The sequence below is a fragment of the Chaetodon trifascialis genome, chromosome 3 (genome assembly GCF_039877785.1).
Source record: "Chaetodon trifascialis isolate fChaTrf1 chromosome 3, fChaTrf1.hap1, whole genome shotgun sequence".
Lineage (NCBI taxonomy): Eukaryota > Metazoa > Chordata > Actinopteri > Chaetodontiformes > Chaetodontidae > Chaetodon > Chaetodon trifascialis.
In genome coordinates this window covers 6,815,344-6,842,272 of record NC_092058.1, presented here as the reverse complement: position 1 = coordinate 6,842,272, position 26,929 = coordinate 6,815,344, and the positions used below count along the sequence as shown (strand labels likewise).

At 43.7% G+C, this 26,929-nt stretch overlaps 1 protein-coding gene across 13 annotated transcripts in view; it reads right to left on the bottom strand.

Moving 5' to 3' along the window:
• The window catches only part of eif4g3a (eukaryotic translation initiation factor 4 gamma, 3a), a 51,764-nt gene that overhangs the window by 7,192 nt on the left and 17,643 nt on the right, over positions 1–26,929 (bottom strand). For 4 of the 13 annotated variants that reach the window (XM_070958237.1, XM_070958244.1, XM_070958247.1 and 1 more), the window contains 19 exons: positions 26,726–26,758; positions 23,751–23,771; positions 21,427–21,606; positions 18,195–18,306; positions 17,838–17,995; positions 16,595–16,729; positions 15,058–15,343; positions 13,605–14,384; positions 12,361–12,443; positions 9,955–10,243; positions 9,537–9,661; positions 7,967–8,086; positions 6,178–6,333; positions 5,600–5,797; positions 4,926–5,072; positions 4,550–4,786; positions 2,907–3,011; positions 1,381–1,519; positions 942–1,054 (listed from right to left, as the gene is read on the bottom strand). In XM_070958237.1, coding sequence (XP_070814338.1) covers positions 942–1,054; positions 1,381–1,519; positions 2,907–3,011; positions 4,550–4,786; positions 4,926–5,072; positions 5,600–5,797; positions 6,178–6,333; positions 7,967–8,086; positions 9,537–9,661; positions 9,955–10,243; positions 12,361–12,443; positions 13,605–14,384; positions 15,058–15,343; positions 16,595–16,729; positions 17,838–17,995; positions 18,195–18,306; positions 21,427–21,606; positions 23,751–23,771; positions 26,726–26,758 — 3,417 coding nt within the window. The remainder of the gene's footprint in view (positions 1–941; positions 1,055–1,380; positions 1,520–2,906; positions 3,012–4,549; positions 4,787–4,925; positions 5,073–5,599; positions 5,798–6,177; positions 6,334–7,966; positions 8,087–9,536; positions 9,662–9,954; positions 10,244–12,360; positions 12,444–13,604; positions 14,385–15,057; positions 15,344–16,594; positions 16,730–17,837; positions 17,996–18,194; positions 18,307–21,426; positions 21,607–23,750; positions 23,772–26,725; positions 26,759–26,929) is intronic. The other 9 variants (XM_070958241.1, XM_070958242.1, XM_070958238.1 and 6 more) reach the window with 9 other exon arrangements.

Below are 26,929 nucleotides of genomic sequence, written 5' to 3'. Positions count from 1 at the left end.
CCATGCTTGCATTTTGTTTAATTCATTCTTCTGCACCAGTTCACCAGTTTATTTGCATTCAAGGTTTCAAGACCGCTTTGGTTAAAACCTTTGATTCAAGATACTAAATCAAGGACAAGTAGCACATAAGACACAAAGTATAACATGCAGTGTGGTACATAAAATTGTCCAAAAGGACTAATAAAATTAGTGTTCGACTGGTATGACTAACACTGAGAACATGAGAGAATTCCTCCAGCAAGGGGAGCTCTGCAGGAAAAGAGGCCAAGACAACATTTGGTCGCATGGTGGTCATGGTGGCAGTACCTCATGGATCCAGCAGGGGGACTACTGAACATGAACCACAATAATGCAGATCAGATGAGGGCAGGGGCTGTGTGTACACACGATGAGCCACAGGATTCCTCTTGATGATGTGTAAACACTCGTCTGCTGTGTACTGAAACTTTCTACTGCAAGAACGGCAACCACCGGGAAAGCTCGACTTACGAGGAAAAGCACTTAATGAGCGTGAGACGGGCTTGTCGCGACATGAACGACCTCACACATTTGACTAAATTACAATGCGGACCTGACGTGTGTGCAAAGCAGTCTGCAGATTTAATCACTGATCTCTTGCTGTCACCACGACATTGAATGCTTCTTCTGTGAATCTGATGCTTTTTTCGACTAAACTCGTGTGAGTTTCTGATGATGGTTTCACACACGTTTGGCTCGGTTAGGCCAGTGGTGAAAGCTGTCAATCAAACTGCTGAAGATTAAACAACAGAGATGGATCCGCTTCCAAACAGACTCCAGGTTCAGGGTTCATTTGTGGTGTCAAAGCAAAATGGATCAACAGCAGGATTTTATGACAGCAGATATACGATTTTAGCATGAATCAGAAAACTTAACTACTATACAAAGTATGACTGTGAGGTGTCGAGGGAGCGACGTCTCACCTTGGAGATCTTTGGGATCTTGGTGGGGTCGATGGTCCTGCTGTTCTTGGTCATGGGCACAGTGTTCCAGGTCTCTTCCCTCTGCACGCGCTGATCTCTCTGATCCCTCGAATCTGCGGGGACGAAGAGACACGCCCGGACACGGTCAGGTCAAAACACGTTCAGTGGAAATTAAATGAATTCAATCACTGAAGCCGAGCGACTGTGACAGGGGACAGACTGACACTTTTGACCGTTTCTGCTTTACATGAAGAAACATTATAGGTCAGCTAACAGATGGGAGGGAGTGGGGGGCTTCCTGTCTGCTGTTGGGCACAATAGCGTCCCTGCAGGCTGTGTGGACAGGAAGTCTGGCTGTATGCTTGCAGGCTTCCTGAGTCACTGTGGCTGCGCCGATGTGACTCTAAGCCTTAAAGAGGATTGGGACTGCGGGCCTGACCTGGCCGCCTCTTGCTGTCCTTGGAGAGCAGCTGCTGGTGCACTTTTCTCTGCTCCTCCTGCTCTTCGATCTTTGCCTCCTTGTGGATCTGCTCAATTGTTTTCGGGCCCTGGTCGGCTCTCCTGGACACCCAGTTGTGCTGAAAGAAGGAGGAGAACCAAAAAGACCTCAGAACTGGACCAAGCTGTGGTGTCAGAGTCAGCGGTTTCAAAGCAGTTTTCTTTTTCTTGATCTGAGCTACTACAAATCCCATAACAGATCATTTTTCGGGTGGATGCATATGCTGATGATTCAGCCAATAATCATTACTGGCTGATGTGTTAACAGTGTTATCAGTTTCAACTTGCATTCCAGTAGATATCTGCGTCGATGCTGAATATGGAGGTTTTGTTTTTAAGCAAAGTGGATCCTTGCACTGCCTAAGTAGCCTTGCTAATTTAAAATTTAAATATGACAGGAGCGCAGCACAGCAGGCTGTTTCCAGCGTGTCGTCGAACACAGTGACACTGATTCAAACAGCCTGCGTTGGGTAAGAGCTCCTGTATGAGACAATCACACGATGATCAATGCAGATTTCTCGTTTCTCTTCCTGTAAGTCCTCCTGTTTGTTTCTGACACTGCTGTGAGCCCAGGTGATGTTCATGCATATTTGTCCATGTATTTAACAAGGACGACACTGTTCAACACTGTTACATAAGAGGAAACAACGCATCAGATGTAGTTTTGACCAGTTTTGCAATCGTAAATGAGTCCTAACTTTTGTGGTCTTGGTAACTTTTGTAAGTTTGTTTTGATGATTTTTACCAAACAAGCATGCTCCCTTAACGTCTGGAGAACTTAATCTAAAGGGAAGCGTGAAGGGAATCTCTGTAGCACCACAATGCTTTAGCTTCATCAAAAAATATCAGCTCCAGCGATCTGGATATTGATTTTGCTAATATTTTGATTAATGTATGTGTATGTGTAAGGCAGAGCATTTTAAAGTATCTGACTGAAGGCTTAAATCTAATTAATTCATTTAATTCTTTTATTTGTGTGTGCAGGATTTCTAAACTGTCTACAACATGGAAACTTCAACCTTCAACATGAACGAAAAGGCTATTTTTGATTAATCTTCGCTACGTCTGATGATTCCTGTTACAACCGCTGACAAAACACCTGTGAGATCACATTTTACTGCCACGGGCTGCATCAAGGTCGGCCGACACACACTCCTGTCAGTGTTTAGACCATTAATAAACATACTGATGGTTCAGTATCCGCTCATTTGCTGTGAATGTCTTTACAAACACTGCAGCGTGCTGAGTGTGTATTAATACTATAGGAATCTGGCAGGAAAGTTGTTTTTCTGTCATACATACACGACATTTCGTCACATTATCAGCAGTCAGAGGTGATCAGCACCTCAGCTGTGAAGCACATGCATGTGGATGCAGTTCATGTGCTTCAGGTCCAGGTTTGCTCTGCAGTGTACTTCCTCTCGGGCAGAGCAGATAAAAAAAGAAACATCACAACCACACACTCACCAATCTCAGGTCTATAACGTCCTGCAGCATAAACCGTATCCGAGATGACGTCTTCCTCTCCTTGACAATTTTTTCCATCTGATTGAAATACTGATCCATCCGCGGCTGAGGAAGGAGAGCGAGAGGGAGAAGGTTAATTTGAGACATGAAGGTTAGATTCTCTGTTTCTTTATTCGAGTTACTGGACAGCAGTGGAACATTCTGGGAGAGAGGGCAGAAAAAAGAATAAAAAAAAAGAACAGGTCCGACTCAGCGTAATGGCCCCGATTTAAAAACGACTATGTTCACAAAATGACTACATTAAACATGATGAAACTCATCTGAAGGACAAGCTGGATGATTTAAGACCACGTTCTGTGGGATTTAACGCAGAGAAACTGCTCTTCTGTTGGCAGGCCGTGTAAATATCCTTCAGTGGCAAACAGAAAAAAAGAAGCAAAGCAGAAATAAGTTGTTATGCTGCGTTCTGAGCAGTTTCCCTGCTGGTCAGACGGCTTTCCTTTTTCAGGGTCATCAGTAGATGATGAGGATCAAACCAGACGTTTGAAGCACAGCAGAGAGAAAGCAGAAAGGCCTTCGGTCTCTCCCGTGTCTGTGGGGATATTCCTGTTTCTGTCTCTCCTCTGCCTCTGGAAGTGAATGTAGCCCAGCTGGTGTGGGATCGAATCCCACCAGAACTTTCTCTTTCATGTCTCTCAAAACTGTGCTGCTGTAAAGCAGAATCACCTCCATCATCACCTAATTTGCCAAAGAACCGACCGATGCAGAGGAGTTCGTCTTGGTGGCACGTTAGCCGAGGCACGCTGATGTACCACACTGAAAAACTGTCCACTTTGTGATTTCATCCCTGCAAACAAGGTCTGAGCCAGCAAGTAACTCAAGTTTTTACTACAGAGGAAAAACATCAGGCCTGTTCAGTGTCAGAGAGCCTCTGACCGTGTTATGAACAACTTAACTTTGTGTCACACCAACAACCTTGAGGTTGTGCTGGTATGTGTGATGCAACTGCAAGTGACAGCCACATCCACAGTTAATCTTAATATTCAATACTAATAAACTTTATTTATACAACACTTTGAAAAAGTTACAAAGTGCTTTACATAGTTGAACCATTTTAACTTCAGTATTAAAAAAATCAGACTGCTTTTGATCTGCTGAATAAATTTGAAGCTTTTCATCTCCGATCTGTGACAACATGCTGCTTTTGACCCCTTAAACACTGATTAAATAAAAGACTTTAGTCAAACTGCAACTTCATTTACATACCAGGGATTCTGCAAAGCTTCACACATTTTGTTGTGAAGGCTGTCTGAGCCTCTGCAGTCTCTTGTTAATTGAAATCAGTGGTCCTCATTGTATTTTTTTTTTTTTTTTCAAATCACCTGTGTAGCACTTTCCCACATGGAGCTACTTTGTCACAAATTCTAAATTACTAAATGATGGTACAGCCAGCATCTGGTTAGCTTAGCTTAGCATCCTGCTGCAGGCTATAGCTTCAAATTAACTGTACTGACATGAGAGTGATATCAATCTTCTAATCTGACTCGTGACAAGAAAACAAATAACTGTTCCTTAAAGCACAAACCTTGAATGCGTTAACAATTTAGGCTCGCTTAATACATCAGCTTTCTCCTCCGCCTCACCTTGGCCTTCTCGAAGTCCAGGTCCTTTCCGATGGTGGTGAGCAGCCTGCACAGGCACTCCAAAGACTCCTCGTCGTGGTTCTTCAGCAGCTTGACGACACAGTCGTGCATGATGGCTTCTGTCAACATCTTGAGCTTGAAGAGCTCGCCGATGAACTTGATGTTGCCGATGGAGCGCCGCCGGGCCTTGTCCTTGGCGTCCTCCAGCTCTTCCTGAAGCCGCTCACGCTCCGTCGCCTGAGGAGACACAGGAAATGTGAATAAATAATTGCACAGGGGGTGCCCCACAAAGCCTCTCGCAAAAGTCGAGCCAGAGGAGATCTTAATGCTGGTGCGGCGTGAAGTCTGGTGTCACACCAGTCCACAGACCACATACCGATGCAGCAGAGTCCAGCTCTTTCTGCTTCCTCTCGAACACCACATCGTCCACCTTGTCTTTCTCAAACTCCTTCTGGCAGCGGTTTAGCAGCAGCTTGCGAAAGTTCACTGTGGTGTTGGGTTTGTCTGTCATGTGCACTTTGAGCTGGACATGAACAGGAGACACAGAAGATAAAGTATTTAGACAAGTCGAAATTTAAGTTAGACGACCACCTAAACCTGTAAAAATATTTAATAGTGAGGCCACAAGACTTGTGGACTACTGCACCCTTTTCTGACAAACATTGACATTTCCATGTGTGGATTATGTAAAGTATGCATGCACAGTTAAGAGCGACCACAGTTTTTCTTAAAAATGCCTTTTTAATGAACAGCGGCTCATTTGAAAGAACCGTCAAGACGCGACTTATTTCATACTTTCGTTGCAATTGTACAACAGCAGCCGTCTTTTCATGCAGATACCGGTGTTCGGTGGAAGGCAGAGGATGTTACTTATTGTTATACTAGAATATCTGTGTCATGTTGAGTTGAGGTAAGATTATTCATTCACTTCCCCCATTAAGACCAAACCATAAAGCATTAACCTCACAAACAAAAACACGATTCTCATCTCTCCTAAAGTCGGCACACATCCACCCACGTCTCTCCTCACGTACCCAGCGGCCCGCTTACCGTGGCGAGGCAGCGGCACATGTTTCCATAGGCCACAGAGAAGCTGGGCTCGTCGATGGCCTTCTCAAAGACCAGGTCGATGACCCCTTTGAGCCTCTCCTCGGTGTCGATGGTCAGGTCCGTCACCTGCTTCATCAGCTGGTTGAACTTCTGAGGCGTCAGCTTGTTCAGGATGCTGCGTACCTTCCTGAAGAGCTCCTGAGGGGAATCAGTCAGAGAGGGCAGTTAATCACCGGAGTCATCACTCAGTCCTTTGGACATCTCATTGATAACTAGCTCATCGGGACTGGCTGGTATTTTATAACAGGCGTATTTTTCCTCGTATCTGTTTATCATGTGAAGCTGCTTCATTCTGTGGTTGGTTAAATCATTTACTGAGTGATAATAATCAAACTATCGTCTTGGGTTTTCAATTTTTACTGAAATGATTTCCAGTCATTCAAAACTCTTCCATCAAATAGATTTTATGATTCATAAGCAATAAATACATGTCTGGTGCTGATATCTGATGCTTTTTAATACTCTGCTTCTCTTTTGTATACTGTGTGTGTGTTTGTGTACCTTGTGTGTGTGTATACCTGTGTTTTGAGCATCTCTGGATCCTCTGCAGGGCCCTCCCTCTTCAAGCCAGGTTTCCATGCGTTCTCTGATTTTTTCAGCTGAACGTCATCATTCACCGACACGTTCATGATGATCTTTCTGGGCGGAGGCCGCCGCGTCCCAATGTTCATAAGCTGTGAACGCAGAGAAAGACGGAGTGCGGCATGTCAGTATCACAGAGGGCTGGACTACGAAGCGAGAGTCGTGCGTTGGCACGTATGTTGAGGCTAAAGTCAGAGTTTTCAACATCACGGAGCTGGCTGGTTTTTAACCCGGCCAGATAAAGTATGCTGCACATCTAACCTGCTCCAGAGGAGGGTGAGTTCAGGTTTTTGGATTTAAACCTGATATAAAAAGCTCCATCCTGTATCCTCATACTCTCTATGAGCGACTCAGATTCTCAGCTGAGGGAATACGATGAACTTGCTGCTGCACGTTACTAATGTCTGTTTGCTTCAAGTAATATTAACACTACATTTTCCACAGCATATCATCCACACACTGAAAGACTGATGCATACACGACTGTGATGACGCTCTCATTCTTGGTTCTGTTGCCTGGCTCATTTTACACTGCTGGCATTGCAGTTACTAGAACACCAATTAGAAAACTGACTGATCACCAAATCACAGATAATCTTCAATATTTCTCTCAGATTTGCTCAAAAACTAAAGTGACTTATCTTATTATGGACTAGTGTCTGACCTAAATGCAGTTCCTGAGTGTAATGTTTAAACATGCTGTGTCCAGTTTATAGCTGAAGTGCTTGACAATGTGCAGTAAACAGGAGGCATTAAGTTGTAAAATAAATATACGAACATATGAATTTACACAATTAGCAGTTTTCTGCCAGCATTCCTCTCTTTCCTTCTTCACAGCAGCAGTGCTGCTTTTTGCTGTGATCATTTTTTATACTGTTCATAGCTCTCCACTGTAACAGCCTGCTGCTTTTGATTGAAGTAGGCGGCATACGATCAGTCTATTTCATGTGGAAGAAGAGTCAAATGATTTTGGAAATTTATGGGGATGACAGTTGATAACAACCGTCATGATTTTGTAGAGCCAGCTCACGCAAATAAAGCCTGGCTAACGGTCACTGCAAGCTGCAACTATACGATCTATTAACGGGTCACATTAACGTGTCGTCTATTTCAGTTTTAAGTGTCTATCTGCGATGAAAAACAGCAGTTAATCAAAAGCATAAAGCCACATTATTATTAGTTAGCTGACAGTTCCTTGTGATTTTAAGTGCCATGAGTAGACTGTAATTGTCGGCCAGAAGACTCTGCACATCACCTTGTAAAATATGGAATCTGCTCTATTTGAGCGGAGCCACGACACTGAGCCGGCATTGTCCAGAAGAGCAGCTGCACTGTAATGTGCTGCAGCACTTGAGTTGGTTAATTCTAATAAAACAGATCTGACAGCGGAAAAACGGTGCTGCATTGTACTTTTGAGTGGCATATCAGAGAGTTCCTGCCGCTGAACATTTATAGACATCAGCTGAAACCAACTGGAACCAAGTACCTCAAAATGTATCCTGCTATCCCCCGACTATAATGGAAAAGTTTGACAGATGTGTGGTGTCTATTTCATTTTCCCCCGACTGAAAAGCACAAAGTTATCTATTAAAAATGAGTACAAACTGTGTGTTGAGAGGAAACGGAAAGTGGGAACTGGAGGACTGTGTGTGTGTGTGCGTGTGTGTGTGACTTTATGAATGATCGAGGCGGCTTGAGTGTGCGTGTGTGTACATGTGTGACTCACCGCAGCGCCTCGCCCTCCGGTCATCTGCCTGCCAAAATCTGCAAAGGCAGGTGTGAAATCAGGTCCCCTGGAAATCGCCCTGGAATCCACCACTCGAGATGGCAACTTGTTTTGGTTCATCTGTGCGACACATAACATACACAGTAGATCATCACATGCACGCATGCACGCATGCACACCCACACACACACACACACACACACACACACCCACACACCCACACACCCACACACCCACACACACACACACACACACACACACACACACACACACACACACACACACACACACACACACACACACAATGAGCTGAACAGCAGGGGGAGCAGTGATCCCCTAATAATAGTGGCAACAGTAGGACAGGAGTCAGCCTGCTGGGTGTGTGTGAGTGAGTGTGTTTGTGCATTTCTAACCCAGTGGTCCCTTAAAGGTGACCTGTTGTAAATGACAGTCATACAACGTTAGCAGAGTTTGGTTTATGTATTTTTACAATCCGGGTAATAAATTATGCTCAGCGGGCTCAGCGGGCCATTCAGTGAGAAAAGTCAGAACCAGATGTGGAAGGGAAGGAAGGAAGAAAGGAACGCAGGAGAGAGCGAGATAGTTGTGGGGGAGGAGTGAAGAACAAATCCAGCTCTTTGTCTTTCAGCTGTCCTTGACTTCCTCGACTCTTTTCCAGAGAGATTTTGCTTTCTCCCTCTGAGAAAATGGGACTATGGGATTGTAAAAGCAACCGCTCGCCGGTCTGGTTGTTCTTTTTGGAGAGGTGGGGGGAGGGGCATGTACTCTTAACACTGCCAAGTGTGACATAATAGCAATGTGATTTTAATCAAAACAGCATTTCGGTGGGCCATATGCTCCACCCATACGTATGTGTGGATCAGAGGAATGAACCAAACTCTGTGGTGTATCTTTGATCCAGTGCAAACAATCGAGCAGGCAGTGGCTGAAACGCTGCCTGTTGCTCTGAGCTGATGATGAAAAAGCCTGTTTCATGAGGAGGTCTGTGCAAAACTAGGGCTTCAGCTGGTGACCGTTTTCATTATTGATTCTAATCATTTAGAATATATAATAATTATTTAAGACGACCTGATGATTTTTGTAAATATGTGCTTATTTTTTGAATTTGATGACAACAACATGTTTCAAACGAGTTGGGACAGGAGCAGCTAAAGACTGGGAAAGATGTGGAATGCTCCAAAAACACCAAAAGCTCAGAAAATAACGAATAATGCCATCACAATATCCCAGAGAGTGAGGTGAGATTTTCAGATTTGCTTGTATTTGCATGTAAATTTGAGAAGCTGAAAGCACAGAATGTTTGGAATCTCTGGTTCCTAACAGACTAAAAAGATTAATTGACTATGAAAAGTTAATTTCCCGTCGACCGACACTGTGGCCTTAATGGAGACAGAAAACTTTCCAGCCATTTTCCCATTTTAAAAGCGACATTTAGAGAAGGCCCTCTTGAGGCTGGTGGTTATCTGCTCAGGAAACAGGGAAGCACAGATAAGCTTCAGCCAATGATTCACCTTGGTTTGAGGATATCTGCACCGACTGGCTAACTCACCTTGTCCAGCACCACATCGCTGATGGGCGGGAGCCCCTCGGGCTTCTGTATGCAGGCGGGCATGAACTGGAAGCCCAACAGGAAGTCCCTGTCATACTGACGCTTCCCGCTGGACTCGGCCAGGTCTGGACCACCAAGCAGTGTGTGAGAGGAAAGGACAGAGAAAAAGAGCAGATATATATGAAACTAAGTCACTAAGTGAATTCTTAGGGACAGACTACAAGTGAAAAGTAGCCTCTTGGTTAATTCTGGCATATTTACAGTGATGTTTATAAACTGAATAAATACATAAACTGACAGTTAATGCTCAAAATCTGAATGTCAACACTCATATCATGGCAGACCTGTTCTACTGTTAAAACTGCTGTATTTTTACTTTAACATGTTCATCTGTCCAAAGATCGGGGCCCTTTCTAACCTTCCATGTCCTGCGGAGCCCCGGTGGAGTTCTCCTTGTCTCCGTGGGTGGCTCCACTGTCGCTGCTCTCCGTCTCCGAAGTGTGGCCCGCCCCGTTCCTCATGGGCTCCATCTCAGCCTCGCCGTTCTCCTCCGGGGCGGCGGCCTTTCCGTCAGCCTCGGGGCTGCTGGCGGGAGCCGGGGCAGGGCTGGAGGTGAAGACTGGCGGTAGGGGTACCGGGCTGCTGCTCAGAGGAACCGACTGCGGGGCCTGGTCTCCGGCAGGCTGATTCGCTGGCCTGGGCTCGTCCTGTGTGCAGGCGAGATTCAGCTCTTAGATCAGAACAGTAAGCATGACGCGCTGCTTTATTATCATTTGGCGAGATAATAAACGGATCATGTGGCCCTCTTGGAGTGTCTTGTGGGAGATTTGAACTACAAAAAAAAAATATTTGACCGTGACAACACATTGAAAAACTAGTAGCATCACCATTTCTCCACATTAACAATGTCTATTATTATCAGCTACAGAGCAGGAAGGAGGTCAGCTGCAGACAGGCTCAACGCATCAAGAACTGTACACTGCAGGAGAGGAAAATGAGGGATGAATGACTGTACACAGAGTGAAGGCAGGGGACTCAGGGAAGAAGGAGAGATTATGAAATCCAGAGCAGGAAGACGGGTCAGGTACAAACAAAAGACAGAAAAGAGGAAAATGGGAACTTGTCATAGCGGGCCGTGCTATTGGTGGCACTGCACAGAAAAGCCAATTCTGGTATGATTTTCTATAAACCATCAATAATGTAATTAAAATATTGTGCAATCTCATCTCTGCATTTCAACTATTTCTTGTTGTTATTTGTGTTTTATGTTATAAGAGGAGGCACCTGCAAGTGATGTTCAATCAAGTTTTTAACCTTGTTAATGCGTCCATATGGTGTTTTTTTATATACCACAGGACATGTCATGAGTGAAATAAGCAACGCCATGCCTGAGCATTTCTGCCTTGGAACTGCGGTTGCCCAATAATCTTGGTTTCACGAGCAACGTACCACACAAAAAAAACCATGTCGCTACCCTACGTGTTAGTATTTTGAGGGATAAGTTTAACTATTTTCAGAGCGACGGCATCGTGTTCTGTTTTCAGCTACGAAGTTGGAAAATGACAAATGTTGAGCCTTCACGTTTCACCAAAAGATCAGACAGTCCGAGAGCCAAACTGTAGCCTGCAGTAACCTTTTTCCAGAGGACTGTTTTGAAAATTTTCCACAAAAACAGATGGGTTCTGCCACAAAACTCGCAGTGCAGCCGACGCCGTTCCATCCATTTATCCTGGGGACAGGGCGAGTGGGAGCCAACATGCTGGTTAGTTTATCTATCTTGTGTTTTATCTGTTCACTGTGTCCAAACAAATCTGTACTGCACTAGATAATGTTAACCAATTTTAGCCTGCCAAGTTCCATGATGACTCATGTGAAATGCTGACAACATTTCGAAGCTGCTCAGTTAGATGATGACTATATTCTTAACCATCTCTGACAGAAAACACATGAGTTTGGGGCTGTTCTTCTTCAAAATTGGTTTCCGGTTTGAAAATGTATGGCTAAATGACTCCTCTTTCACCACCTGTCGTTGTGTAGCATATGACAGCTAGCAAAACAGAAAGCGAGCAGAGGTTTGTGTGTTTGGTGAGGAGGTACGCTCGAGCTGCAGGAAAGACGGGCGGAGACAGCCCGGACTTGTTGGATGCACACATACTAAATGAAGGCAAACGTGTAGAGTTACATCTGAAAGGCATGAAGGGATATTTGTCATGGATGAAACTTCTAAATAAATAATTTTGAAGAACAGAGATGAGTTTTTAGGGGTTTAATCAAAGCTTGGAGAGGAACTTTAAAAGGCTTTGTGTGAAATATGCTTGTTCAGTGTAGCCTGAAAGAAGCCATTTATATAAGTTTGTACCACTGGCATTTAGTGGTGTGAAAATTCTCCCACAGCTACGAGCCCAGAACAAAACAATAACGCAGAGGAAATGAGAGCGGCGCGGAGCTGACTTTACATACAGAGGGCTGGGTGAGCGATGAAGATGACAGATAACTGCTTGCTGTCGTTCTCGGATGATAACAACACCCCAAAGTCATTTATGTCGGCTTCCTCCACCACACATGTGGAAACATTTTCCACTTGAACTGTTGCCCACTTTGTGCCTTTTCCTCTTCTCGCTCACCCTCTCTGTCCCAACCCTTTGATACTTCGTAGGCATTTTAAAGCGTCTTGTTCGTAAATGTTGTGATTCACAGGATAATTATCAACAGGCAGCTTTTACCCACACATAACATTTGAAGTCAAAATCATCTAAAACTTGAATTCATTTAAACTGAATAATAGCTGGTTCAGTCTTGTGTCCTCTCAGGCCTCTTTTCTTACCTCATCCTCCTTTTGAGGTGCGTCTCCAGCACCTTCATTTGGTTTCCTCCAGGTCTTTGGTATAGCAGAAGCAGTCTGATTAACTGCAGGGGAACACAAACGCAGGAAAACGCAATCAGCCGCAGCCAGTAGGCAAACAACACGACCACAATTGATTCAAAAGTGAAATCTGGGTTTAAAATGCAAGGGCGGCATTAAAAACATCTTTTTGTCTGGCAAATACTTAAAAATGTTTAAACCGACGATGGGTAGCAGATGGTTACGGTCGCTGAGATAATGAAAGCCAGAAAATGACATAAAACGCTTTAAAGTCACTTGAACTGACTTAACTATGATGTCTAAGTAGCAGACGTAGTATTTTAAAGCTCACTCATCTCTGACCAAACTAAAACACACATTATTTGCACATAGTGTTTGATAGAGCAGAAGAAGAGGGATACATGCCACAATAATGAGCCATGATCTTCAACGACATGCAGCCGGTATGGAAGAAACTGCTCACTATGCTCTTCCTGCTCAAAGCTCCTTCAAATCCAGTGCCAACGGGCACTCATTTATCATAAACACATCTTGCTTTTATTCATTGGCACCAAGAACATGATAAACTAAAGAAGCAGTGACATTTCTTTGACTGTGACGACACAAACATGAAAGGTGTGTGATAGCGCTCTCTCCTTCCACAGAGAGATCAAACATAAAGCACATTATCTAAAAATGGTTTGCTGAATCTGACGTTTAAAGGAAGGAGAACAACCTCATTAATAAAACATGCTTCACGTCACTACTGATAAATCCCTTTTTGTCCTGTTTCAACTGTCCTCTCCAACTGCCTTCTGAGCTTCCTTGGAAAACAAAAATAACAAAAATGTGGAAATAATCTTACATAATTTTCAGGATTTCTGAGAGGATGTTAACTCTGACCATGTTGAGACTTGACTTCTTAGGGAAGCTACTGTCAGCATGGTGCCTGATGAGAGATTATCAGCATAGTGTGCTACATGTGCATTCATAAAACACCCCAGAGCATGACAGAGCCACTTCATTGTGCTAATTAGGGATAATACCATGAAAAAAGTGGTGTATTCATAAAACTGCCTCTCATTTTAGGCTGGAGTGTTAAGAAAAAAAATTAAAACTCTTTCTTTTTGGGAAAAAAACAAACAAAAAAAAAACACTTTTGGAACAGAAACATTATCTAGGCTCCAACAAACTTCATACTTACTGTAATGCAGCAGATACAGTACCTGTAGTGGGACTCTTCCTGGTGAGTGCTTGTTGCTGGGACTCTGTTTTGCTGTCAGCAATGCCTCCATGTGCCTCCGTCCCTAATCTGGGGACGAGGTCTTTACTGTCTAAGGACTTGCTCGGCTCGTCGGTCTCTGTTGTGGCCTGCACTAGAGGCGGAAGGCCTGGGGGGAGCGTAACCGGCAAAGCTGGAGCAGGGCTTGAGGTCAGGGTGACTGGCACCACGGCCACAGGTGCCATCGGGGCGAGCGCAGCAGCAATGGGCACCTCTGGCCTCACGTCAGAGGGCAGAGTTTCAGAGGAGGAGGGCTCTCTGTAAGCAGGAGCAGAGGCCTGGGACTGGAGTGCAGCTGGGGACAGAAGAGAGGGCTCATGGGCCGGGGTGTCTAGCTCGGTCCCGGAGTCTGCGAGACCGTTCAAAGCCTTGGGAGACGGTGCTGGCGAGGCAGCCAGGGGTCGCGGGGTGTCTGAAAGAGGCTTGTCTGCGTTTGGGGTCTGAGGTGGCGCCAAAGAGGGTTTGTGCTCCCCGACCGAGGGGGAGGAAGAAGAGGCTGAAGCAGTGGACTCCCTGGCCGAGGGACGTTCACTTTTGTTGGCCACTGAAAGTGGGAGAGTGGCAGGGCCGGTCATCGAGGCGGGGAAGGGAAGCTCTGGTTCAACGGTAGAACAGGGCTCAGTGACAGGAGCGTTGGCCTCAAGTCTCTCCACAGGGGCTTCAGGCTGCACAAGCCCAGGCGAGGAAGACTTCTGGACAACCGGCTCCAGTTTTGGCGTATCATCTGGAAGGATGAAGAGTTGAGATAAACACACAATTCAACCATCAAAGGTAAAATTTACATCATATATTTTACTGTGTGTAGAGATGTCTGGACGAACAGATAGATTCAAAAGAAAAGAAAAAAGGTCATTATGTAAATGCAAGTTCATGATGAGGACAATCACAGGCTCAACAGGCCAAGACAGACAAAACGTTCCAGCATTTGCATGCAGTTTAGTATTTTAAAGCTGCAGTCTGAAGCTTAGTAATAAAACTTTCAGACAAATGGCTCCAGAATGTATGCAAAGTATTACTGGTTAAAATGTTCCAGCTGATTATGGAAAAGCAGCTGCTGACGCTGCACTCTGATTTGCAAGTGAAACAAAAGTGAAAGCATTCAGTGTGCTTCCTGTTCTGGGAAAAGAAAGTGATACGCAAAGTGTTTTCTCAGTGGAGTTACTGGACTTGCTGCTCCACATGAGGGGGCACTGCCTGACACAGGAGGCAATGACACAGCAGTAAAACACACCAGTATTCAGTGCAGCTTTCTTGACTGTCTGATGTTGTATTCGCAATTTGAAATTCATATATATATATGGTTAAAACTGTCTAGATTGTTACAGTAAGTGTGGGATCCCTACTTGTTAGGAGTTGAGGATGTATGTTAAAGAAAGAGAGGCATTACTGCTGCAGACCTGGCCCTGGTTTGGTGTCTGAAGCCCCAGTTGTCAGTGGCTGCTGTGGCTGTTGGGGCTGTGGTGGCTCCAATGTGTAGCCTCCAGGATGGGCTTGCTGTGGCTGAGGAGGCTGCATCTGCTGCTGCGGCGGCGGCGGCGGCTGCTGCTGCTGCTGCTGCTGCTGCTGCTGCTGTGGCGGCGGCGGCTGCTGCTGCTGCTGCTGCTGCTCTGGAGTCTGGCTGCTGCTCAGCTGCTGCGATTTGAGGTAGAAAATGTGAGGATAATGAGGGTGCGGCCATAAAAACTAGCAACACAGAAAACCAGAGAGACAGGCACAGAGATGCAGGCAAGCACGCACACAAACAAGTAAATAAAAATAAACAAGCCCAAATGCAGGATTAAGCAGAAATAAGGAGTCCAATGGGGTATGGTTCGATTAAGAAGACAGCGATGGAGGACGAGAGAATGGAGATCAATGTGGGAGGAATGGCAGAAGGAGGGGAAGGGCTCAGAACAATGCACATACAAGGACAGAGGAAAAGGGGATAGATACAGAAAGAAAGAAAAACAAAGGGGGCACAAAGAGACAGAGAAAGAGAGGAAAGACACTGTTAACATCCACAGAAGGACACAGGGAGAAAGAAGTCACGTTTTCCTTCTTCAGAATCCAGGAAAGCTGTCTTACTTGGGCTCAGTACATTTCATTTATTTATTTTTTTTTAATGTGCTAATGGCGTTTGCACGGTTGTTTTCAGCTTCGATATCATGACCCAGAGCCCTGCTGCTTTCCATTCTACCCATCTGATTAAGAGCTGAAATGCCAGGAACAGCAGAGCTTAGAGCTGCAACCTCTCATTGTGTGCATCCAGGCAATGCACTTGCACTGAAATACTATTTTTCTTCTTAAGGACAGAATGGGTAGACAAGAGGGTCTGAGTAGATTCTGTAGAAGGAGGAGGAGAAAACACAAGGTACATATGCACTCTACTGTAAAAGAGTGAGTGAACAGTGATAGGAAGGAAGCAGGTGTAAGGTTAAACCAGAACAAGATCGACTATTATGCCATAACTATGTGAAAAGTGGTTTTAACAAGTCATAAAGCCTAAATATATTAATCTGAGTGCCTTTGAACATAAACAGCTGCAGGGATATAAAACAAAACCTTGACTCCTTGTGCAGCTGGAGAACATACAGTAATCACTCGACCACATTTTTTTTCAATTACTAAACTACTAAACATAGGTGCTTTTTAGATGCTGCAATTATCTTTTTAATGCAAGTCCTGAGCAATAACCGATGGGCATGTTGTAGCCAGAAAGCCGCCATGAATTTCTTATGAGAGGGCAAGATGGCCGAGTAAATTACCAAAGAGACGGAGGCCGCGTCGTGTCCGTTACAGACATGGTGGAGAGCAGAAAGGATTAGAGCGCAGCGCTCCCAAGCAACATGAGACGCCTGTCCTCTCCTCAGCTAAAGCTCCAGTCTAATCAGCCGCTCTTAATGCTAGATCAACTGTAACTACTGCAGGTGAGTGGGGGTGTCAAGAGAGCCATACCTGTGGGGGTGTAGGAGTAGAGGAGGGGCGACCGACAGGAGGCGTTGAATTCCTGCTCCCTGAACCCCCTGCCATGATCTCCTCTGTGATATCCCTGCCACCCTGATTGGGGTCACGGATACGGATCTGGGAGGACAATGGCACAAAAAACAGACCTCACTAAAGCGGCCAAGTCTTAGAGCAACCCTGCCTCAGCCATATTTTCTACACAGTTTTCACCAGAAGCATTACACACCAACAGGAGGCGGGTCTAAATTAGGAATAAAACAGCTATTGCGTGATCGAAGTGTGTCCTGACATGAGCATCATACTCCAAATGAAAAAAAATATGAGTGTGTTATCATAAGTAAGATGTAATGAAGTGTTGGTGAGGCTAGTTACGCTAGTGCAGAGTCGGTGCACTCACATTAAATTCAATTCAGTCTGGAGTGGAATGCCGCTTTAAACATTCATGCTAAGGGTAAGAAAACAGGTCGCTGACACTTAAATGTCGCCAAGTACTCCAGCAGAGATAATAGAGACAGCAGAATATAATTTCTCCATTGTGTGTTTGTAAGTAAACACAAAGCGGAATACCTGCAGACACGCTCACAGGCATTGTCGGTTTTGTCAAGCACAAAAAAAATGTCATACAGTCAAAATCAAAGTGAGGTGTTTAATCCTCCCTCTCTCTTTTTCTACATACACACATTCACACATATACATACACATACGCAGATTACAGTAATTACACACTTGTGGAGGAGAGAGTTGAAGAGCTAGATGAAATTGTCGCCTTTCTACTCGATTTGTAAAATAATTCCACATGTTCCGCAAAACATGAAACACTCTCAGCGAGGGAAAATCAATTGTTTCTCTCGACACAAAGAGAAACCAGAACAGCAGAGCGAGCTCCATCTCCTGATGAAGATTACGCTGACTGATATGATCAAAAGCTCCAGAACAGCCACTAAAAAGGCTTTGAGGCGAGAGTGTTTGGTCAGCTGCTGTTTCCAAGGTCACGACTGAACTGCAAAGCTCAACTTTCAAGCAAATATGGACGAGAAGTCCTTGAAGTGCTTCACAATTTTCTTTCAAGCTTCCATGAAAGAAAAGAAAAAACAAAGCAAAAAAAACAACAACACTATTAGTGGAGGTTGAGGGTGTAAAACACAAGCAAATCTCTGCGAGAAAAAGCATTTTGGCATCTTCTGTCAGACGCTGCCTCTGGAGAAACACACGAAGGAACTACTAAGATACTCACTGTTTTCTTCTCACGCTTGGCTGGTGGAGGTTGCTGTGGTGTAGGCACTATGATGGGGGGTGAGGGGGGGTACACAGTCTGTCCTGGGTAGTAGGGCGGACCGGCTGTGGGAACGGGGGCAGGAACAGAGGGTGAGACAGGTGGGTACCTGAGGGGATCTGAGGGAGTGTGCGAAAAAAGAAAGAAGAGAAGAAAACACATGTTAGCAGAACGCTGATGCATCTCCTGCTTTAGGGAAACACAAAGCTGATGGGCTGCGTGTGTGTCTGCGCGACTGTACGATGAATTCAGATCTTAGATGTGATCTGGGTGAGGGAACAGAACTCGATGTACGTCTGTGTTGGATTAATGACTCACGATATGGGGCAGGGTACTCCCCTGGCCCTGGCCCAGGATAGAAGGTGCCAGATCCTGGAGGCTGAACAGAATACTGCTGAGGAGGACCCACGTAGGGCGTACTGTGGCGATACTGCAAGGAGAGAGGACAGAGAGAGCCGGATGAGCACATCATCGCCGAGGACGAGGCGGATACTGTGAAAGAAAATCATTACAACTGCACACTTTTGCAATCAGTGGTGTTATTTTCTCGACATTTGCATTTTATTTGAGGATTTTAATGTGTGATTTTGGATCTATTAAATTCTGCCTGGACCAGCGTTGTGAACTGCATTTTTTAACCGGTCAAATCTAACCAGCACCAGCTGCAACCACAGCGTGTTTCTCTGAAGTCACACAACAAACAAACAAAATAATTGCAGCGGCTCTCCAGTAGCAAATGTGAAATTAAAATATTTTTGTTTAATTTCCACCTGCAACAAAGTGTGGCGCTAATGTTTAGAATCTACGTTCCTCGTGATGAAGTTATCAAAGAGAAATGCTTTATATAGCCGCCTCTGCTACGTTAAAGGAAGAGTTCAACATTTTGGGAAATTCACAAATTTGTTTTCTTGCTCTGAGTGAGATGAGAAGCTTGATAGCACTCTCACACCTGTGTGGTAAATATCAGCAGTGTTGGGAAAGTTCATTTCTACATGAACTAGTTCAAAGTTCAGCTCACAAATTTTAAAATGAACTAGTTCAGTTCATAGTTCATAATTCAAATTTTTTTAACTAAGTTCACTGTTCTAAAAATAGTTCATAGTTCTTTTTCCATATGTTGCTGCAAGCTATTATTTTTCTAAATATAGAACCACAGACAGCAATTATTTTATCAGTTTTAACACTGTAACTATGCTTCAGATTTCATCTTTATATCCAATTTTGAATCCTTATCCAACCAGGGTTTACATTAGCATTGAGGGGACAACATTTCCCCATTGCTGCTTTAACGCTTTGTTGTTGTCCATTCAGTCCACACTAGCAGCAGCTGCAGCTTTCACCCCATGTGACTGAAGTGCGGATTTTCTTTTTGAAAGCTGGCGGGCAAAGTTTGCACAGGAAAGTAAGATTTTTCCCATCCTCACGACCTTGTCATAAAACTCATTAAAATGATCATACGACGCCTCCTTGCTGCTTCACGCATGTGGCGGTGCGACACTGGTGGCTGGTGTTGCCAGATGTTTTTTCCGCTACATATTAAGGCCTGTATACGGTGTGTTTTGCCGGGTTTTCGCCTGGAAGGCTCTGTAGAAATCTGGCGCCCTATTGGACGAAGTTAAACTGCGAGAGCGTGCTGTTCACAGACACCAGAATGAACGAGTTCACAGTAACGTTCATCAGGCAATAATACAGTACGTTCAGTTCACGTTCGTCCAAAATATGAACGAGTTCATGATCTATCGTTCAATGAACACATTCAGGCACAACACTGAATATCAGGCTATGGGCAGCAGACAGTAAACTCAGCTTAGCACAAAGACTGGAAACGGGGAAACAGCCAGTCTGGCTCTGTCCAAAGGTAAAATGTGTCGACAAGCACCTTTAAAGCTCACTAATCAACATTATATTGTTTGTTTAATTCACACAGAAACTGAAGTGTAAACACGTCACATTCGGTTTTATGAGGGATTGTGGTCTGGACTGTTTCTTGGCTAGGGGCAGTACCTTTCTGGAGGCTAGCTATTTCCTCCTGTTTCCAGCCTTTACGCTAACGCAAGGTAACTGGCGACTGTTCAGTCTAACCAGGAGCAGCTGCAGCCAAAAGACATTTTCACAGTATTCCCTCACTACAAGCTGAAAGCCACAACTGCTGAAACAAATGTGAAATTCAAATACAGCTGCTTAATTTCAACCACGAAGAAAAAGGAATTCTGATGTTTGTAATCTGTCTTCATTACAATAAATTAAAATGATTTTTTTTTATATATGTAAAATTGAAATTTTATTGGATTTTAACATATTATCCAGAAATAAGACAAGGCAAAACAGTAATAACAAAATAAAACCTATAAACAGGCAGGTTATAACAGACATTGACACATATTAACTTAAAAGAGGGCAATTACTGAATCATAGTCCTATTTCAAAGTACTACTAGTGTAATATAACGCATCATCAGTCTCTTTGCTTCGCCAGCTTGTTTCCTCCAGACATATATTGGCTAATCATTCCACTGCTCATTGATCATGTCATTTCTCCCATTCAGTCTCGCCAGCATCTTTTCACATGCAGCTGTTTGGAGCTTCCATGTATTCAATGTAGGAGTTTGAGGTTCCTTCCAACATCTTAGAATCACCAGAGCACAAGTCATTCGGCCCATTTTTATGGTTTTGTCTCCAAGAAGACATAATCTCGATGATATGGGAAGTTCATATCCTAACCATTTACCAATATAATCCAGAACATTTCTCCACAGAGCAAAGGGACATTCCCATAGTGCATGCATGTATGTGCCGCGTTCTTTTCTACATTTCCAGCATAGCTCATCTTTAATTAGACCCATTTTATTAAGTCTGGTTGGTGTATAATAATATCTGTGAATTATTTTATACTGGATAAATTTGCCTCTAGCTTCTCTAACGTATTCCTCGGTGTTAGAAAGAATCCCCTCCCATACTTTTTCATCCACTGTACAACACAAGTCTTTTTCCCATATCTTCCTAAGAGTTTTACAGCCACTGTTAATCCTCCAGGGACATATCTCATACCACTTAGATGCTCTATGAAACATTGGTGCTAGTTGTACGTAGCTTTCTATTAAATTTTTATCTTGATCAAAGGAAACTTTCTTTTTAATGCAGTCTCTAATCTGTAAATATTTCCAAAAGTGGCCTCGTCCATCTAGATTCTATTTTTTCCTTAATCTATTATAAGAAAGGAAATTGCCTTCTTCAAGAAGATCATCAAATATTCTAACACCCTTTCTTAACCACTGCACCCAATAAATCGTCTGTTTACCTATTTTTACTTTTGGATTGTGCCATACGGATGAATATTTTTGAGTACTATGGGAAATCTTGCATTTTTTATGTATTTCTTGCCACACTATTTTTGAATGTATCAGAATAGGATTCATCATATTATTTTTCTCTTCTTCAGGAGAGGTAAGATCAGTATTTGTATTTGTTCCACCCCAGTGTTTTGCCAGTTTTGCCATTTCAAAAGAAAGTTTGTTTGTATGAATTCTAGGTCTTCAGCGTGTGCATGTCACCTGTGGGATGTAGTACTGTGCAGCCTGTGGGGAAGGGAAAGGCATGGGCGCCATGGTCATCATGATTGGTTGGTTAGCGGGGTAGACAGCCGCCGTGGGAGTCTGTGAGCCCGGCCGTATGGAGGGTGTGTTTGTAGGGATGGTGGGCCTCGCAGTCTGCATCTGAGTCCTCTGGAAAAACTGAAAGCAACACGTGAGAGAAACAACAAAAGACATTCAGTGCTGTCCCAGAGGCGGCAGTCTCATTTCAGAATGTTTCCATGCTTTATCTAAAATACGAACACAGCGCAAAGCTCCTCAGATGTGTTCACCATTTGGCCTACACATTTCTGACTGGGAGACAGCCCTGGTTTTAATCAGCAGCTGCAGAAAAACGCCTGAACTCTCGTCAGTGCTGCAGACCATTACATTAAAACCACTCTGAGGGATGGAAGACAGAATGATTTACAGGCAGACACACAGTTTTATACTTCTGTCAAATGCCTCTATTATCAACCCATACTCTCCTACATGAATTGATTTACTGGATATCTCAAAGATTTGGAATTCACATTGTAACTGGTGAGCTGTCTTATAATTGAGATGAACAGCATCTACAAAGCAGGGAGCACTGCCATCTCTTTATACACTATGGTCCTAAATATTTCCTCCTACAATCATCTAATTAACTAAAACCAAAAGCTTTAACGGCATGATTCATCCATTCATGTTGAGATGACATTTAGTAAAAGAAAGCCACGGCACATAACCGTCATCAGCGACCGTCTCAGCTCTTCCAGACATCCACAATCTTCACAGACACCTTCATGAGGTTCATACACAAACGATTGGTGGATCATAAAGAATTAGGTTTGGAAAGGTTTCACTGACTGGTTGGAGTCTGACTACAGCGTCTGACTATTTAAAAGATGTAAAACAAAGCACATCTCTCTACACTTTGATTTAGCTTTTGTTTGTTTTGTGATCAATCATCCAATTCAAGCTCCATTCATCAACATAACACTGATGGAGCCATATTAACTGGTGTGTCAGTCAAAATTTAAGGTTTTCTCACAGGCATACCCCACATCTGCACACACACTGGCAGTTTAACGTAGTGTTTCTGCCTGGGGGTCATTGGGTTTGTACATGTCTTTCAGATCAGCCCGTACTGGCAGAGACAGGCCTGATAACTGTTTCCTACAGGCAACTTAAAAGGGATTAACCAAAGTGTAAATTTCATTAATTCTTGTTTTTCACATTTTCCTATTTTTAAGCTCTTTATTTTTCTTATTTTGGCCAGTCTGTGCACTGTGAAAAAGCTGCACCAGACCTCACAGCTGTAAAAAATAAAAACTCTTGGACTGCCGAATGCCTTCGAATACCTCGTTCTGTGCCCGAGCAGCTTGGCCAACCTCGTAGCTGTACTGAATGTGTGACGCACGGCCTGGCTCTCTTCATCAGGCAGCAATATGGCCTTTTCTCGTACATCACAGAGCACAAAAAACGTAGAAATTATACTCGTGGTGACTGAAGCTACAATGAGTTTAATTTTGGACAAGCTTTGTGTTTGAACGGGGCTGAAGAAAGACCACCACCAACAGCTGTGACCGACTTGCAAACAACCAGGACTCAAGCTGGGAATACCCAACCTCACTCACAGTGTGCTCCAGGGAAGGAGAGCAGAATAAACAATGCTGTAAAAGGGTCTAAAAATACCCAGGAGGGAAATCACCTTTAACATAATAAATCAGATTCAATGGCTGTATTGTAAGTAGGCCTGTGGAAATCTGGGAAACAACGAGGAAACTGTTTATTACCAGCTGCCCAAAGACAGACTTAAAATGCTGGCAAACAGACAAAACAACTTTTCAACATTGTCAACAAAAATAAAAAGTGCTCTGTAACTTAATCAGTGAAACATCCAGTGGGCATCTCCAAAATAATATCAAACATTGCATATTTCTAACAGGAGACAGGCACTTTCTTTCTCACATGGACATGAAAGGAACTATAAAAACATTCTTTTTAGGGAGAAACACACAGTATCTTTCATTCCACATGCTGTTCATTAAACTGTGCAAGTTAATTAAAAATGACAATGATATTTGTATGATAAAAATGACAAACGTATGAACTGAAATTCCAAAATATGATCCTCTACACGATAAAAAGACGGGACACGGGGATAAAATGATGATAAAAGACCTCTCTGCAGAGCACACACTGGAGTGAAGATGTGGGGGGGTGCGGGGTAAAAACTCAGGGGGATGGGATCATTTAATGGTGATCCTCATCATGCCATGCACGTCTGCAGAGACTTTTGACACAGAGGTAACTGTTACCTGGATGGGCCTGAATCCTCCCTTGAATATTGAAAGCAGGAAAGAGAGAAAAGCCATTGGCAGACTGTACTGGTGAGACTGAAGCCTCGACACAAAAACAAGCAGGCAACATTCACCCACACACACCAAAACAGGAAGCTACCTCATTATTTCTTTTCCTGAGCCACTTTGATTGGCTAAAATAACTCAGACAACAGAGAAGAGCTGGTTTATGACTGACTGGAGGAGGGGAGGGAAAAAGCTTAAACGTTACGAGTCAAAATGTCACGTCAGAATCTGACGTGCACACGGGCCTCTCTCACCCAAACACACGCTTTTACTTCAAGAGGTATTTCCTTCCTCAAGCTGTGCAGCCTGAGCCTGTGTGCCAGTCTACCTCCTGCTTTGCCAATTTGGCACTTTCCAGCCCCAGTGGGACCTGGCTGTCACCTGCGACAATGACTTGAGCTTCTCTCTTATGGAGCTCATAGGTGTCACTTCACTGGCCTGGTAATCCACCTGGCTCATATTGATGAAATAAATGGCTGCTTTTGGTGAAAACCTTTTGTTTCTTTGAGGGATGTGGGCTTATGTTTGCACTGAACAGCAGAGAAGAAATTTAGTGACACACACTGAATTCAGGCTGATATTTAGCCTGATTTGAACCATTTCAACCAATTTGAACTTCATCTTTCCCTGAGCATCATGGTGCAGTCAGTGGAAATAAAGTGAAATATTGAAAACAAATATTGCCACAAATTTTGCCAATCATGGCCCATATGCCGCATGTTAAGGTGGAAATGCTGACAAAAGCCTGCGTTACACATGAAGGTGTGTGACATTTGTGCCGTTTGAAGCATCAGAGAGGACACACTCATGGGTAAAACTCAGATTAATGGAGTTATTCACACTCTGAACAGCTCTCTGGAGGAAACAACAATAGTTGTTTGTTTTAGTGGTTACTGTAATTTCCACTGGTCTTGACCTTTTAGTTCACACACACTCACACAAAAGCTGTGTTTGAAATCCAAAGAAGTCAGTTACACCGATAAGTGGAGGAAAAAAAACCCAAAATAATGATGATCCTTGTTTGGGGACTGACTTATGTTTTGGCCAAATGAATTAATTTTCTCATCTCTATGTACCCTTTACTGTGCATTGAGTGTGTTTCAGGGGGACAATGGCTGTTTTCTCCATTGGTATAAAAGGCTACTGTTCGGCTTCATCTGCTTTCCAACTCCACTTCCGTGGTGGCACAAGAGATCCCAGCGCCAGTTTGTGTCAGCCAGAGCATGCACTTGCACTCGCACTTGCACTCACACTTGTGTGTGTGTGTGTGTGTGTGTGTGTGTGTGTGTGTGTGTGTGTGTGTGTGTGTGTACACACTAATGTCTGCAAACACACCCGACACACTTTGACACCATACTATTAATAGTCTGTTAAAAATATGTCGACACAGAAGCATCCAGAAGGTGAGGATGTTAGACAACAAGTTACAGAGGACATATCTCGGGGTCCTGGGGTGTGAATCACACATCAGCCTTAAAAGTGGGCAGCTGCACGAATCATTACAGCGTGAATCAACAAACACAGACAGAACAGGAAGTCACATGGACTGAATGTCAGCACTCAGGCACATCTAAGACTCTTAGGATCCACGACGTAATACATGAACAATGTAAACACTGCCCTGCCAGACATGAACACATTAACATGCCCTTCATAATCTAGTGACATTGGTGTCAACTGCCTAACAAGATCCAGAGTGTAATCTACACAAGAATCAGCCATGAACATAAACACACTGCGGCCGCTCTACACTTATTTTCACTGCAGCCTACCCGACCGCTGGCTACTATCATTTATCACTTTGTCGTTTTTTTTATCCTCAAAATCAGTGATGATATAGGTTTTCTACACTCTTTATTATATACATTTTCAATCATGTGAAACAATCATTAGAGTAACTCTTAGTGCCATTTGTGTCTCCATTGAATCTGGCTTGTCAATGTGGTTGTGAAGAAGTCTAGACCGCAAATTTTCCACCCAAGAAACAATAAAACAGCCAATTTAATTAGTCGTACCTTGGTGTAATTACTGGAAACAAATGAGACCATGGTCTCATGAGGGTGTTGTCACTGCAAAACGTCTGACAGACTAAGCTACGCACACATGGAAATAACTATGTCCCTATTTCTGTTTTTGTTGCATAAAGCAAGCAAAACAATAAAATATCTCTGAACAGCGGTCTGATTGCACATAATGTCTCAACTACGCTTAGGTCAACAATATTAAGGCCTTAAAATCAAGGAGAAAAAAATAACGTTTATCATTAAACGACAAGTTGGGGTCAGCCCCTCAGGAGACCGTTTACATCCTGTTTGATAAGCAAACATCAGACAACACAATATCCTGGTCAGTGACTCGTTTCACCCCTTGAATGCAGATCCTCCTGATTTTCTATTAGCTGTTTCCTCTTTGGTTAACTGTAATGAAGATCTATCATGTTAAATGACTGATAATCACTCAGAGAAATAAACAAAAGTGTAAGGAAGGCTGGGAGAATCACACTCATTAGGATACATCCTGTGCAGAAACACTTAAGAGCTCAGACACCCACAAGCTTCATTACATCTAAACCTGACAAAGACTATTAAGTACCAATTCAATTCTTGGAATGAACTAAGACCAATCTCACCATAAAAACAAACATGAGTAGTGCAAGGACACACCCGTCAGGAAACAGCTCTGTGCACCTGGCTGGAGATCTTGATTAAATCGCAGCACGCTCAAAAAAAATCCCATGATAATTAAAACCTCTTTAACTGCATCCAAGATACTTGGAGGCTTTCAAATCTGAGATCTTTTTTTTTTTTTCTAAGGAACAGCAGACGCCCCACAAACAGCCCTTTGCCAGCAGGTACCAGAAAACTGCTTTGATGATGATGATGATGCAAGAGAGGGAGCAGGAGGGGCGTTCAGCAGGGGTAAATTACCTGATGGTGGGTTGGTCGAGGGCCCGTAGCAAACTGGTGGGGGAGGGAGGAGAGGTCCAGCAAGGAGATTTGAAGCAGTGATGGCAAAGCGGGGAGAAGAAAGAGCATAAGAGAGACACAGAGATAAGATGAGCGATGAAGGCAGATGCTTGAAAAAAATACAGTACAAAACCACAGAGCAACAAAGCTTTGAAGACACATGGC